This window comes from Strongylocentrotus purpuratus, unplaced genomic scaffold (assembly GCF_000002235.5).
Source record: "Strongylocentrotus purpuratus isolate Spur 01 unplaced genomic scaffold, Spur_5.0 spur5_scaffold_21, whole genome shotgun sequence".
NCBI lineage: Eukaryota > Metazoa > Echinodermata > Echinoidea > Camarodonta > Strongylocentrotidae > Strongylocentrotus > Strongylocentrotus purpuratus.
In genome coordinates this window covers 9669398-9686670 of record NW_022145607.1, presented here as the reverse complement: position 1 = coordinate 9686670, position 17273 = coordinate 9669398, and the positions used below count along the sequence as shown (strand labels likewise).

The 17273-nt window shown below is 38.2% G+C and overlaps 1 protein-coding gene across 1 annotated transcript; it reads left to right on the top strand.

The window, feature by feature from the left end:
- Positions 1 to 4841: 4841 nt before the first annotated feature.
- LOC577314 (tubulin alpha-1D chain) lies at positions 4842 to 16746 on the top strand. The gene is made up of 4 exons (XM_001176244.4): positions 4842 to 5289; positions 6794 to 7016; positions 13674 to 13822; positions 14456 to 16746. The coding sequence occupies exons 1-4, from the start codon at positions 5287 to 5289 to the stop codon at positions 15437 to 15439; spliced, it is 1359 nt and encodes a 452-aa protein (XP_001176244.2). The 5' UTR covers positions 4842 to 5286; the 3' UTR covers positions 15440 to 16746.
- Positions 16747 to 17273: the final 527 nt, after the last annotated feature.

Sequence of the window (17273 nt, the reverse complement as noted above, 5' to 3'; positions counted from 1 at the left end):
GTAGTTGACTGGGGTGGTTATCCGGGGGATGGATGTCCAGGGGGTAGGTGTCCTAGACCCGTTTACGACAGAGTTATCCAATATCAGTACGGTGTATAAAAACATCAGTTTGGAAATAAATTCTCTGATTGCATCGTTCTTCTTTATGTATATTTCGTCACCTCTCGTGTATTAAGTACGGATTTGGAAGTGCCTAATGTGCTTCACTACTTCACGATTATTATCCTAGTGAAATTGTGAATCGTATTAGGTTTAATCATAACTTTCACCCCCCCCCCCCTCCCTCCCCCTCCCCCCCTTTTCTCTCTCCCCCTCCCCTTCTTTACCCCTTTGATCTTTTCCCGGAGGATGCGTCTCCCAAAGGAGGTTCAGCACATATTCCCAATTTGCAATTTGAATTGATCATGCTAGTTACAAGATTAATTTTTCTCATGTAATAAGACATTCTTCATTGAAATGATTTGTGTACATTAGATTCTGAATCTACTCATACTATGTGTCAAAGTGCATACATTATCTCCCCCTTCCATTGACTCAAGAGCCATTGTACCGCAGATTGTGTATATAGTGTGGTGATGTTTGTTTAAATGTCAAATCAAGACAAAAGAATTATCACGTTTTTAATGCCAAGTAAATCCATTAATTTACATGACGTCAGTGTCATTAACCGATTCTAGCTTCGAAATCCAGTGAGGGCACTGATTAGAAATGTACTTTTAGCGCCACAATCCTCGGTTCGTGTCTGACTAATAACACTCCATTACTCATATTAGCAAATGTTCTTTATTTATGGTGTGTGTGTGTGTGTGTGTGTATGTGTTGCAATTCTTTAAAAAAAAAAAAGAACTATCGACATCACTAACTCATGTATCATTTCGAGATACATGATGGCAAAGATGATGAAATCAAAGTAAAATACATTAAATGCAAAAAATACTACAATGATAGAATGGGGCGAAGAGTAAAAAGCTTTTAGCGGTGTGGTGGTGTCTGCCGTGTCTGTGGTGATATTGGTAGTTATTACGACTATATGAGAGGGCGATGGGAACGGTAGTGATGTTGATTATGACGACGACGTCGATGAGGATTATGATGATGATGATGATGATGATGATGATAATAATGTGGTTGATGATGATGAGAAGGATGATGAAGATGACAATGATAATGCCAATGATGATGATGGTGATGATGACGATGGTGATACCATTTATTAAAAAGTACATGTTTGTTGTCGAATATATGATGTCTCCATCTACGCTGAATTGTTTCTCAGATACCTGATTATGATAAGGCGAGTTCATGATCTCATCTATCAATCATGTTGATTAACACAAGACAATAACTTTTGTTATTAGGAACGGGTGGCAAAATTTTAAAGGCTATCGTTGCCCGATTCTAATATTCAACGATCAAACTTTGCATCTAGTAGGCTGTAGATAAGGTGCCATTATTCTGACTTCACAAACCATTAATCCAGACCCGGCCCCCCCCCCCCCCCCCCCCACTCAGGTTTCGAAATGACCGCATGCGTGTTGCCAAAATGTCCGGTAAAGGGGTACTTTTCGTGCGACAAAGTCCGGCCCGAGAATTGTAAAAAAAAGGGGTGTATTTGACTTTTCACCCGGAGATTTCTTTAAAAAGGGGGTGTTTTTTCTTTTTTTTCTCTCATCTCTTTGGACTCCTGAGAAATTATTCCGAATTTAGGGGGGTACATTGAGCATTTTTCCTGATTTAGGGGGGTCTCCAAGGCAGGAAAAGCCCGCGAAAAGCCCGCGAAAGGGGGGTTCGGAAATGTTGGCAGTCCTCAGATAGGGGGTGCTTTCAAAAAGAGGGAACGAGCATATGCGTACCCTAAATAACACTGAGTGGGGGGGGGGGGGCCGGGAATCCAGATAAACAAGATGTTAATGGAATAAAGTGGAAAGGAAACAGGGTTCGTGGCGTGAAATATATTGAGTATGGCAGTGCTATATGAAGTGATATAAAGCGCTCTCAATCTTGGCGACAGAAACTCTACCAGACGACCAGCTTCAAAGAACAACAGGTGGTCGCTAGGCAACGGCGCGATGTGTTAGCCAATCAGAATCAATTAGTCATGACGAGAAGGATTCTTTTACAGTCTTGTAAAATAATGTGTGCGTCATCATCTACTTATATGATATGTTTATATATCATTTACTGACAGATCTTTTTAGTGGGCTCCTTTTACACTTGAAAACTAATTTGTAGATTTTCCCCCGCTTATCCAATTAAATCACTTTGTTTGCACTTTGTCAGAACTTGTGCAAGAAACTGGAATACAAATAATCCATTTCAGATTTATCAAACTATGTATTAGTCTTTGTCATGCTCTGATATTACTCACACAATTTGTCGAACAAAAGCGTCCATTCTAAGGAGGGGGACGCCCCCATGACTGCAGGGTGGCAACAAGTGCACTAACATCATCATGAAGGCGGGTCGATTTAAAGATTGATTTTATTCTTTTTTCTAACAAAAGAAATGAAAACAAAAGTATTAGACGAATTAGCAATAATCAACTTTCTATAATTACCTTGTGTTTTTAGACTTTTTTCTGACTTTTACGTTATTATGAAATTTAGAACGAGTATTTATTCAAAATTGTAGGAAAATAATGTTACAGTTCTACACAAATAATTTACTGATACATTGAATACATATAACTTTTACGCTTTTTTCAACACAATTGCTCTTAAGGCGTCGCGATGGCATGAAATTTGCCTGAGGTTTGCTTGCCATATTGATTGATTTAATTTTGCAACGTGTCGTTGCTGCTGTGTGAACTAGGATACACATACTTGAATGGTTGTGGTACCACCATGACCATGCTTGTACAAGAGATTAGTAGGTAGTGCCCATCAATGAATTAGCGACATTAATGTGTTTGTGAACAGTATCGTGTCCCAAGCTGCAGATACATTAATCCTACCAGCAAGGATATAAATCCCTCTCCAAACATTAAAACACTGAGAAAATCAGGTGAACCAACCTTTCAAAGAAAAGCAGTTTCTTTGTAGTAGGGACTCCAGGTTCAATTAGTTGACAAGAAATTGAGTAAGATATGAAATTCGATGTAAGAAGTAGGGTTTTGAAGTATTCCTACAATCTCACACTATAGCGTTCACTTCAATATCAAGCAAATTTGCTTCATAATACGTTCAAATTTTATGTATAACTATTTGGAAACTTGGATGAAGTATCAGCGCTACTTTTGGGGGACATTGTTATTTTAATTGTATGTCTGTATAGATAGATTTGTCGGTTTATGTAAAGTTATGATGATATCGTCAACGTCGATATACGGGAGTGAGGTAGTCCTGTAGGTCTCCCGGTCGTCTTCCAAGATATATGTTCAATTGTCAGTTTGCGATTTAAGACGTGGATGTCAGGTGATATGAAATTGTTTAAACAGCCAGTGTTTATCTAGGCCAGTTTTAAAGATGCCTATGTTACGTGCAGTGATTAGAGATTATGGCAGTTTATTCCATAGCTCGATGACACGTTTACTGAAGAAACAGCCTCTTACATTAAGCTTGCGATGAGTATTAAACAGGATGTCCACGAGTGAATTGGTAATCTGGTCTCTTGAAGAAATGTTCTGGACTGAGTCTGTCGATACCATGAAGAATCTTGTAAACCTGGATCATATCGGTCCTCTCACGCCGTTAGCGAAGTGAGAATATCAACCTAAAGTTTCTTGCTCAACTTTGCCGAAACATTTGAATTGGTTCCTTACCTCCCGATTTGAAAAAGTGATCGCGTCACGATTTAATGCAATATGAAATTTGGGTATATAAATTAAGAACGCTTACCTTTAGAAGGGGGTATATCACTACGTGATGTGTGTTTATTTCATTTCAAGTGGGAGTACTTTCCGAGATGAAAATAGAATGAAAGAAACAGAAGGAAAATGGAAAATGTCAAGATCAATGTGGAATCAACGAAGTTTTCCTCAAAATTGCATTTTAAATTTTTGCGATATATATATATATTTTGTTAAGCAGATGTTTCTGCATTTATTGAAAAATCAAATATAAAACATTCAAATAATATAATTGATTTACATAAAGAGTGACAACTTAAATACACACACATACAAATGCATATAATTAAAAGCATGAAAGTATTGGGGTAAGTAAAATAATCAAGATAAATGCAGAGGCCAACTATATGAAAATGAACATATAGTTCTTACGTCAGGTTTTGACAAAATGAATGAAATGCTAATTCCTTCGTATTCTGTTTAGGAATACAAGCAAAATGTGTAATTGATGATATTGTTGTTATATATCATTTTTAAGAGATGAAAGTATTATGGAATAAGTTGATTGGTTATCGTTATAAAGGCTAGAAGTCTGTTCTGAACATCAGATTAGGGTGCATAAAGTTTGCAGCATTTGAGAATATAGATCCTTTTCATATTGTGTCATTGTAGCATATAATATGGGTCTTACACATAAATATTTGCAACCCTTAGCTTCATGAGATTTTCACTTTTATACCTGTAAACATCGTGATTTTCAAAAGAATAAAAGAACAAAAAGACGTTTAATGAGTTAACAAAGAAACTTTATCATGATGAACAACATTAGTTGAATGCGTAGAATCGTGGGAGCATTGTCCTGATTGTGCTTCGCTAAGAAGGGTGATATAAAACGAGGAAAATACTATTATACAAACAGCTTTAGAGCTTAGTAAAATCGTTAGCTTTTTTCTTTACATGTTACAAAGATAACCTACTTCTGCTGGTAGCACATTTCCGCATAAGCACCTGACCAGCAAAGTGATTGGAGTATACTCTGTATCATTTTTCTTTTATGACCGTATACTTCAAGCAAAAGGTCCTTGTATCAACCTATTTTGAAATTTGCCACGACCATTATTCGTTGCCTGGCCGTTTCACTGGGAGTTACTATGTTCACGCCTTGTTCCTAGGTTACAAGTCGTAGCGAGCAGACGACAGCGTGTGCCGGTATAAAAACCCCGATAGCGCCGATCGCACTATCATTTGGTCTCACCATAACTCCTTGATTGTTTGGTTGTGAGAGCTCTCTCAACAATTTTCAAAATCTTCTCTTTTTTAACCGTGTTTGAAAATTCGATAAATCGAAGAAAACAAGAATTACTTTAAAAAAGAAAAGGTGTATACGTTCGTCTTAGAGTGACTTAATTTTCGGAGGAATACAAGAAGTTTTGTTACACTGCCTTGTCGTCGATTCGACCATTGCTTCTTAGATTAGAAACTTTCTTCCAAAGGACAGAATGGTAAGTTTTGATTATCTCATGATGAATTTACTGGTTGAATAAACAAAAATATCAGAAGCCAAGTTTTTTCTTGCATTAAAGTACTGTGGATTTCATTACTGAGTTTACTCTCCCTGCCAAGGTCAAAATTAATAATAAATTTATAATTATTTGATTAAACCAGTATCTATTCTGCCGAAAGGTCTTTTAGAATCGATCTTTTTTCTTCTGAAATTTACTCACTGGTGAATTGTGCAAAATTCGCTTTATCGAAAACATTGTTGATACTTAAAAAAAACATTATGAAACTTGCGAACATATATTGTATCCGTTTGTTGCAACTATGAAGAGTTTGCAATTTTGAGATTGGTGCAAATGCAAATATGAATAAAACAAACGGAGCTGGGGATCGATGAAAATGCGAAGTTCACTCAAAAGAATGTTTAAGATCGGGCTTTTGTGAATTTGACGAAAATCATTGTCATGAGCTTCTCTGATATGTGAAAGTATTCACCTTGGTCGTGGGAAAACGTGAATCAATGGAATTTGCCAGCCCAACAATCTGTCCGTTATCATTGCAAGATTGATTTTTTGTAAAGCACCTATTCACTATCGATTTTCATCACATTCATCGATTTTCATCACATCATTTGATTCCACACTTCACACGCTAATCCTCCAGGTAGCATTCACGTGGTAGCGAAGTATACCGAAGTATGGTAATTGTAAGCTGGGTTGTATAGTATCACCATGACAACGACGTGCAGACAATAATCATTTGATTTTTTGGAAGTGAACTTCGATTTTTTAAATCGCGTCTCCTGCCCCCGTCATGTTTGCATTTTTGTGATTTTTCGCGATAACATGACGGTTGATATCTTTTGATAGACCTTGAGCTGTGATTATGGATTCAGTCTAATTGTGAATGAGATTTAAAGGCGCTAGTTATTCACAAACACCAAACACTATGGTATAAGCCCAAATTATAGAAAATGAAATAGGCAGTATGAATTTGATTTAATAAATCAACACAAAATGAATAATTTCAACTATAGAAATGAACAAATATTCACAATTATCGCTTCGCTTTTACAGAATAAGAATGTGTGTGTCAAACGGAAAGATCCAAATGAATGTAATGAAACTCTTTTTTAGACAAGATGAATGACAATCACTATGTTTAAGATTTTGCTAGCAAAACACATATTATATTTTTGTCATTGCTCTTCTATTTTTTTTCTCTGGATAGTGATTCATTCGAGAATAGAAATGAAGTTTATAGATATTTGCAAGCATCACACCGCCTTTATAACTAAGCATTTGATGAATAAAACAGATTACGAAGAATGAAATGAACTATCTTTTGCAACACACTATCATTTTGTCTCAAACTTAAAAGAAGAAAACTTTTGAAAATATGAAATTATCACATCTGTGCACTTATTCTCTCTCTCTCTCTCTCTCTCTCTCTCTCTCTCTCTCTCTCTCTCTCTCTTTCGCTCTCTATTTTTTAAAAATATTTTAGCGTGAATGCCTCTCACTTCATCTCGGCCAGGCCGGTGTCCAAATGGGCAATGCTTGTTGGGAGTTGTTCTGTTTGGAGCACGGCATCCAACCCGATGGACAGATGCCCTCAGACAAGACCATCGGAGGTGGTGACGATTCCTTTAACACCTTCTTCAGTGAGACTGGAGCTGGAAAGCACATACCAAGAGCTGTTTATGTTGATCTAGAACCCACCGTGATTGGTAAGGAATAGTCTCTTTGGCATGACGATTATCCTTTTTTTTATGGGTTTCCCCCTTTTTTTTCTTTATGCCTGTGTTTTCACCATCTCACTGATCAGCTGATTATACCATTATACTCCTATCATTTTGCTCATCTTTCTGTTTCTATTAACCGCATTCTTCTACCTCCTCTATTGCTCTCTCTCTCTCTCTCTCTCTCTCTCTTCCCCTTCTCTATCTCTCTTCATCTTCTTTTACTTTTATACATGTTCTATATATTATTACACATTCATTTGATTTGACATTACAATTATTCTGAGCTTCAAAAACGAAAAAAATACATAAAAATATTCATTTGACCCTGAAGGCCTGAACCAATGCTCACTTTTTTAAATGACTAAACAACTATTCCCTTCTGCATCATAATATTGGCCGTGTAAAGAATGCTCAATCTCATAGCCAAAACGGCGGTCGATATAGCATGTGTTTTCGAAATAAAGCCTCCTGCCATGTTCGAAAAGAGGAGTTTTAAAAAAAGGCGATATGCGATGACCAGTGACAAAAATGCGAGTGGAAGCGTAAATCTAGTCCAGTTTATAGAGCAGCTTAGTGCAAAAGGCAGCTGTAAAGAACGGAAATGCCCCGCTGGTAATAGCTGAACTTGGCTTATGATGACCAGGGTGTACATGAGTAATTGCATAGGTTGGTGGTATTATGATTTTGATATGAAATGGGGGGGGGGGGGGGGAGGGGCGGTGTCCTTTAAAGATAATTTTTAATTTTGCATATTCATTCCATTCATCCATTCATCTTTGAGAGACATTGACAATCTCATGTAGTCCTTTAGCATAATTTTCACCCTACTCTTCCAAAAGGAAATATTGTTAATAGCTTCTGTAAATGACTACAAACAGAAAAGGGGCATCCTATTTATAGACGGCAATTTTAAAAAAAACTTGTTTTAGCAAGACGTAATGCTACAGGTAGTATAAGTTGTGTGAAGCAAATTCACATTACGCTGAATTTTGTCAAAATCTATTCTTTCTTCGATCCGGTTTTAAAAATGTGGACCCAGATTTTGAGAGATGTAGACTCGCCTTGACTTAACAATTCTTATCTCAACATTAATATTACTAAATTATTATTATCTACAAGATTCTGTGTGTACCTGTACGAATGATTTCCTCCCTTTTCATTTCCCTTCTCTATAATTTAATTGTAGTTTTTGTAGTTGTAGTTTTTAAATATCAATTCCGAAGTGCCCCCCCCCTCCCTCCACCCCTGCCATATTGTGACAAGTTAAAACATCCGTTTACCTCCGTGTCTTTCTGACTTGAAGTGGCTAACGACCAATTTTCACAAGGGCTTGTTGACAACACAAAGCAGATCTATGAACAACCTTGTAAATTGTCCATAAAACACGGGAGCTTCATCCGTTACAACTGCCTCTTTTATCTCATTTATTGATATCAAGTCGGCGCTAAAAGTCAACTCTTTCATTCATTTCGAGGTTGTTTGCGGAAAGAAGTTGCCAGCGGTCCCCAGAGTCCATTCGAGGACAATGGCTTAGCTAATCCCTTAATCCACCGGTACATACAGCGATCCCTCCCCTGTTTATCTAGTTAATCCACCCGTAAATAAGAGGGCACTTTGCGACACCGAGATCGATTCGTACTGATCCCCCTTGTGTACTCTCGTTATTCTTACATGTAACAAATGTTTGTCGAGATAATGATGATGAGCAGGATTGTACCTTAAATAAGTACAATAACATCGTATTCATGCTGTCATGGTGATTCCTCTTTCCAAATGCGTTCTGAAAAAAAGAAATGATCCAGAATTTCTACTTTGCATTCATTTTCATTTCTTCTTCTTTCTTTTTCTGTATTCTTCTTTCCTCCTTCTTCTTCCTCTTTCTATTCTTCTTCGTCTGTCTTCTCCCTCTCCATCTCCTTCACCTATACCCGTCTCCTCCTTCTTCTCCTTCCCTTCCTTTTCCTTCTCCTTCTTCTTCTTCTTCTTTTTCTTCTTTCTTCTTCTCCTTCTTCTTCTTCTTTTTTTTTTCTTCTTCTCCTTCTCCTTCTTCTTCTTCTTCTTCTTCTTCTTCTTCTTCTTCTTCTTCTTCTTCTTCTTCCTTTTCTTCTTCTTCTCCTTCTTCCCATCCTTCTTCCTCTCCACCTTCCTCTTCTCCTCTTTTTTAAAATTTAATGTATGTATTTTGAAAGACAAAAGGCATTCAAAGTCTTCCCATCCTCCTTTTACCTTCTCCTTCTCCTTCTTCTTCTTCTTCTTCTTCTTCTTCTTCTTCTTTTTCTTCTTCTTCTTCTTCTTCTTCTTTTTCTTCTTCTTCTTCTTCCTTCTTCCCCTCCTTCTTCTTCTCCTTCTCCTCCTCCTTCTTCTTCTTCCTTTCCCCCTTTTCTTCTTCTTCTCCTTCTTCCCATCCTACTTCCTCTCCACCTTCCTTTTCTCCTCTTTTTTTATTTAATGTATGTATTTTGAAAGACAAAAGGCATTCAAAGTCAACTTGGATCGTGGTTTCTTTTCCTGCTATATTAAAACGACTCCATATTTCATGAAAATTACTCGAAATTTGAAAAAAAAAAAGCCCTAGGAGATTATGGTATGAAATGGTGTAAGAAGAGTTGACAGGAAAGTATAGGTATAGATCATGGAGTTACTCGCCTAGTAACGCATGCTGGTACATACATATTTTAGAACGTTTGATGAGTCATTCTCTTTGTTCTCTCTCTCTTTCACCTACTAACTAAGGTGTTATCATCATTTCTCTCTCTTTTTGTCCATGGCTTTCCTATCTTTTCCGATTCTTTTCATGACGTTTCTTTTTTCTTTTCTTCTTGTTTAAAAATCACGCCATCGTTAATGTTTTATTTGATTGTTTGTGCCTCTAAAGGGGTGATACCTCTTCTTAAGTTTAATTGTTGTCTTTCTTATGTTCCTTTCGTTATTGCTTTTATAAAAAGCCACCCTCTGTACCCTTTTCTCTCTCCCTCCTTTTCTCCCTTTCGTTCTGTTCAAAGTATAGTACGTAGGCACTTAATTTTTGTCAACGTTCTAAATTATTTAGAATTACGTGAGAAATTATGCCGTTATCGTCTGATATCTCCAAGTCGTGTCGTCTTCTAGATTAAAATCCTTTTATTTGCGACTATCACCTTTCATTAGGGTATTAAAATCGTGCAGTACACGCAATTTTCCAGCACATCTGTTACCGGTTCCCATGGAAACGAGAAATCGTCAACTTTGGTAGCATGCACAAAAGCATGACAACAACAATGGAACGAAAATACGATTGTATGTTATACTTCCTTCCAAACTATAATACAATGTAACATTAAATAATGTGTTTACTTGTTCTTTTCTTCCCACAAAGATGCCATAAATGCGCGTATGATCCCAATTATCATATTCATAGACTAATTAAAAAACGAATAAAATATATTACATGTATGTACAATCCGGCTGCTTCGCTGTTTATTATATAGCTGGGTACCAATGAAATACAAAGAGTTGATACATGTTGCTTTATGCACTCTGTAATATTAGTCCTATAATGTATTTTCAGATGAGTTTTGCTCAGCTCTCAAGATTACTCCTGACGACGAACAGGGCCCGCTGTTCAAAATGTTAACAGTTTTCAGAACTCCTGGGAAAAACAACAACAACAACAGTCTCTTTAACTCGTTTAACGTCTAATGTATTGTCCTTAGTATAATCCTTTTGTTCCATCTCCGTGGATTTTCACGTTCTTTTGAATTATAAAATATATGTAAACCTAGGGAGATCTCTCCCATCTCCCTATTGAAAAAAAACTTATGTTACTAAGGAGCAAATACTTCATGATATTAGTTTTGAAATAGCATTGACATAATGATACCAAACTATAAAGGTTATCATGTAGTAACAGAAATACAAACAGATTAAAAGATGAAGGTAAACTTGCTGTCCAAAGTGTCATGACGTGTGGTTTATTAAAAACAATATGAAGAAGAAGAAAAACACAGGGAGATGTATAACACACAATATACACTATTTCCCATTATATAATTTTTTTTCTTACCTCTTTTCATGACATGATCGTGACAATATGATTGATTCTTGATATAGACATAATCTATAGATATCTTATCAGAACTTTATTGATAAATGTCTATGACGCATCAGATTGATCAATGAAGCTCTGATATGATTTAAACGTTATCTGTCAAGGATAAACCATATTTTCAGAATTATGCCATGAAAAGAAGTAATAAAGATTGCAACAATTTGCTGATGAACACAATGATTATCCCATTCAATTAGGTTGTTGTCGCTGCGGGTTGTCCATTTTTAATACTTCAGGTTTATTTCGAATTAATCATCACTGTCAATTGATTTATTTTACAGAGGTGTACCCCTCCCCCCCCCCCTACTCCGTGAACGGAGGGATACCATGCGTGTTACCAAAATGTCCGGTAAAGGGGTACTTTTCACGCACCAAAGCACGGCTCGTAGTACACAAAAATCCGGCCCGTATTGACTTTACACACCGGACTTGGGGGGGGGGGGGGTGTTTTCAAAAGGAGGGAACATCATGCGTACCATAAATAACACTGTGTGGGGGCGGGGGACGGGGGTGTACCCAACTTTGATACTATTCGTCGTACCCCTCCCCCTCTGCCTCGTCCACCCTTCCTCCATCCTCATTCCCCCTCCTTCATTGCTCTCCCTTCTCCTCCTCTTCCTTCTCTTTCTCCTCTTCCTCCTTTTCCTCTCCTATCTTCCTCCTTTCTTTATCTCCTCCGTTTTCCCTCCTGATTCCCTCGTTGATCTTTTTTTTTTTATACCTCTCTCCTATACACCTCTTCTCCTCTATTTCTTCCTCCTCATCTATACCCACTCCCTTTCTCTCCTTCTCTCTTTTCCTCTCCTTTCCCTTTCCTACAATATATTAAGTCTCATCTTTTTTTTAACTACTAAAGAATAGGCTTTAAAAAAAAATACAATTTGAGCTTTTCATATAGTTATCGTCCGTTAATTTAGCAGTACACAGGTCATAACAAATCTATATACACAGCTACCGTTTGTACCTATAGTGTTTACTTTGGAGTAATTTAACTTTTAGCCGTTCGTTATTATGTTTGATTCAAAGAATAATGTCGGCTAAATGAAATCGATTTAAAGTTTCCCGTCCCCTCCTCGTTACCTTTCTCGACCCCCTCAATTTTCTGTTACTTTATATCTTTATTTTGAAATGAAATTGATAACAATCTGAAGACATCTAGACAAAGGAATAACAGAATTTCACATTTGTTTGAGCCTCTGAAGTGTATATACAAATGAAATATGGTTACGGAAATTTGTGTTGAAATATATCCAGAAATATATACATAAAATATCATGGAACGCCCCCCCCCCCCTACTCGTCATATTCAAAACTGGGGAGCCGTAACATATACATTTTTAATCTGAGGCTGCGCCCCTACTTGGCGAAAGTCGCTTGACCAAGACAGCTTGTGAGCTGCTGTAATGCACTCACTGACCCCCCCCCCCCTTTTTTGTTTTGTTTTGTTTAGTGGGGGCGCAGGGCTCGAATCCCACTCCTGACACCAATTGTCGTGGTCTAGCCAATGGGGGGGGGGGGGGGGGGGGGGGCGGGCGGGCGCTTTGTCAGGACATCAATCAGACCATACACATAGGAGTAGGGTGCGAAGAGTTTATTATATACAGGAAGACAACTTTTTTTGGGGGGGGGGTAGGGGAGGGGGTTATTATTTTGTTTAGTTTTGCGCCACATGAGATTTGTGAAGAATATCACATTTGATTTCCTCGAACAGTGACTTATTACAAACATGAAAAATAGAACAAAGCACCCTAGACAGTATAAAAAACAATTTATAGACTCCGTGGCAATATTGATGTAAGTAAATATTAATGCAATGTAAACCTACATGCATACTCTATGGAGCTCATTTGATATCTTCCTGTATTAAACAAGGTTATACGGGAAGAAATATGACGAGAGAGTTGTGAAATTTTATGTATTTCGCAATATTAATGCCAAAACCCTCGGACTTTTGTTTTCCCGCCATTTATGATCGATAGCAGGATAATGGTAGCGATCAAAATATCACCTGCTTGTGTATCATAAAGGACTACATACATTCCATAACATGACATTGCTTAATTTAGTATTGCGCGAGAAAAATTATAGGACCGAAGGCGATGGATGTCTATGCGTGTGTTTTCATTGTAAAATTCCTGTTTATGCATCAGTGAAAGTAATCAAATACTATACACCTCGTCAAATACACCTGTGAATAGCTTTACTCTCGCTTTAATGTGCTGTTATGATATCTAATATCAATATGGTTGTGACAATAATACTTTCGCCTTCAGTATTGTAATGTGGGTTTATCTTATTAACTTAATGCTGAATTAGAGTTTACATTAAGATACAGTATTTTGTTTTTCTTTCCACATTTCTGTTACTTTCTAATTCATCCGTCGTCAATTAACCCTCCTTCCCCTTAACATTATTTCATCTCCATTAGATTTGATTCTATCTCTCTATCTCTCTCTCTCTCTCTTACACATTTCCATATCCACACATCCCTCCTTCGTCACCTAGTAAATGAAAAATAATCAGAACCCTCTTTCATCCTTTTTCTCTCATTCCAGATGAGGTTCGAACCGGTACTTACCGTCAGCTTTTCGGTCCCGAGCAGTTGATTACCGGCAAGGAGGATGCTGCCAACAACTACGCCCGTGGTCACTACACCGTCGGCAAGGAGATCATCGATATCGTCCTCGATAGAGTCAGAAAGCTGGTAAGAATCCATTAGAGTTGGTGTTGTATCACTGTTATGGATGAAAATGATCGGGACCTGGTTTGTGCATTATCTTGGTTTATGGGACCGATCGAGGTCCCCCCCTCCCCCCCACCCCCACATGACCCAGTTACCGATCAAAAGCAGCCACAAACTTGTCACTTCCTCCACTTCCTAGTCTCCTCCTCCTTCTCTTCCTTCACCATCACCATCACAACCGCTTCTTCCTCCTCCTCCTTTAGCTCCCATTCTGCACCCCTTTCTCCTACGTACGCTTTATCTTCTCCTTCATCTCCTCCTCAACCGTCCTCCTATTTGTCATCCCTTTCCACATCCTCCTACGCTTCCACCTCCTCTTTTGCAATATCCACCACCCCTTACTCTTCCACCATTTCCCTTACTCTTCATCATCCTCCATCTTCTCCTCCTCGCCTTTTCTTGTTTCCTATTCCCTCCTCTTCTTATTCTCCTCTTCCTATCAATGTAGCCCATCTGCTCATGTTTTCTTCGTAATAAATTCCTTCGTCTACTTGTATTTTGATTCAAACTGACGTCACCGTTGTCATGAACATAAAGTTCTTTAGACCCACCCAAAACAAGGTTGACTGATTAAAATCACTTAATATTTTTCAGGCTGATCTGTGTTCAGGACTTCAAGGTTTCTTGGTGTTTCACAGTTTCGGCGGTGGCACCGGCTCAGGTTTCACCTCCCTGCTCATGGAGCGTCTGTCCATTGACTACGGCAAGAAATGCAAGCTCGAGTTCGCAATCTACCCCGCTCCTCAGATCTCAACTGCCGTGGTCGAGCCTTACAACTCCATCCTGACAACCCACACCACCCTCGAGCACTCCGACTGCGCCTTCATGGTCGACAACGAAGCCATCTACGATATCTGTCGTCGAAACCTCGACATCGAGCGTCCGACGTACACCAACCTCAACCGTCTGATCGGACAGATTGTTTCGTCAATCACTGCATCATTACGCTTCGATGGTTCTCTGAACGTCGATCTGACAGAGTTCCAGACTAATCTGGTGCCCTACCCTCGTATCCACTTCCCCCAAGTCATCTACGCCCCAGTCATCTCGGCTGAGAAGGCCTACCATGAGCAACTGAGCGTTTCTGAGATCACCAACTCCTGCTTCGAGCCCGCCAACCAGATGGTGAAGTGCGATCCCCGTCACGGCAAGTACATGGCTTGCTGTCTCCTGTACCGTGGTGATGTCGTCCCCAAGGATGTCAACGCCGCCATCGCTACCATCAAGACCAAGCGTACCATCCAGTTTGTTGACTGGTGTCCAACTGGCTTCAAGGTCGGTATCAACTACCAGCCACCCACCGTCGTCCCTGGTGGTGATCTTGCTAAAGTCCAACGTGCCGTCTGTATGCTGAGCAACAACACCGCCATCGCCGAGGCCTGGGCTCGTCTTGACCACAAGTTCGATCTGATGTACGCCAAGCGTGCTTTCGTCCATTGGTATGTCGGAGAGGGTATGGAGGAAGGAGAGTTCTCCGAGGCTCGTGAAGATTTGGCTGCTCTTGAGAAGGACTACGAAGAAGTCGGCATGGACTCGGTTGATGGCGAGGAGGAGGCCGAAGATGATGATGAATATTAGACAAAAAAAGAATTCTTTCTCTCTGTAGATGTATGCATGCAATATTAATTTATTAACGTTTGAATCAGTGAGGAGGCACAATGATGCTACGTTTCTTTCTTCTGATTTCCTAGTGCCTTAAATCGTTTACTCTTTAATCTTAATATTCAAATATTCAAAATCAAATCACTTCATATCAAAGACAATAAGCATATTCTCGATTTCCTTTGCGTCTGTAGGTGCAATTCACGAAAGATTATATTTTGTATCACTCATTGAATGTTGCGCATGTAAATGTCGAACATTCAGGAAAGTGTAATTTTTAAGTAACCATATTCGCGCAATCGTCACCTTGTAATCGAGCTGCCGTCACCTCAAATTCAGGCTGGAAGGTGTGTTTCTTTTTTTATTTTTGGTTTCTTAAGTTTTATATCTGTATTTCAAAGACAAAATGACCTTGTCACTGTCATTATACATTGTCTTCTTTTTGTTATACTCGCTTAGCTTAGCTCGCTCGGAAAAGTGTAACTGGAAATAATATCCGGGCAAGAGACGTTGCCCCCTTCCCCCACTGCCGAAGGTATGTCCTAATTAAGTCATTTTTGTTGACGAAATAAGGTTTTTCCTATCTAGACCATGTTGGGTTTATTTTAATGATTTTAGCCAAGTTCTCGACGATCTCTATGCTCCTGTTTTTGATAAACTGTGTCTCAGAACGCATTTTCTTAGTTTTATATGATTATTAGATCATGCACGATGAGAAAATCTGCTGTTTTATAACTTTTTTCTCTCACTATTTTGTACATGTACATTCAAACAATGCGTTTGTAAGCAATAACATTTCCCTGGACCAATCTAAACTTCTCTTATAAGAGAACATAGACAGTGGATAAGAAATTAAGAATATTATGTTTTTTAATGATTTCCTTTAGTGCAATGTTTCAGAACATTCCATGAACACAATACATATTATTTTAGCGCATCTAATGCATGAGTTATATTGGGGAACGCACCCTCTGATTGTACATTTATTAAACTAAACATGGAGGACTTTGAGATGGTTCTGTATATATAATGTTAAACATAATAGTTTGTAGTCTTGTGTCACGTATGGTATGTACTCATTTCAAGGCGTGTCAATATTACTTTAAAAACGAATATCATACGAGATAGAGAAAGGACTACTAAGAAACTGACTGCATAAAAACATAATAACATGAAGTTTAAGCTTCTACCAACCTTAACATTTAGTAGGCAAGCTTTCGTCCATTCACTCCTGTGGACTTTCTCAAGCAAATAGATTATCCAAGCACTATCTTGCTGCCTGCTGCCTGCTGCCTCGAGTTCACAGACAGCAAAAAGTGTGAATAATCAATTGGCTTGAGAAAGTCCACAGGAGTGAACGAAACCTTGCCTACATAATTTAAAGGTTGGTAGAAGCTTGAACTATATCTTATGATTACCCTAACCAATGAAAGTTTTCTGTGTTATACGGTCTTTGATTATTCAGAATTAGGTTCGTTTGTGAGTTCATGTATCCTATTCTTTACTGCATAATAAAACAACGGCTATATTATTTTCCACTTCATGCTCTCATTTTCTCACGTTTTTAATATATTTATTGTCAAAATTATGCATATAATTTATATTTGAAACATCTCTCGGCTATTTTAGATTTTTTTGTTTTAATCAATGTGTAGGTATGGTTTTTGCGGATGAAAGTTTAAAAAACTTAACGTTTCTTTTTAAATTTTGCATGAATAATATCTTTTCATTAGTTCTTTACAACTCACGAGAACCTCTTTTCATTCATTGTATATGTTTTTGATAATAAACTGTCCAGATTTCATCATGA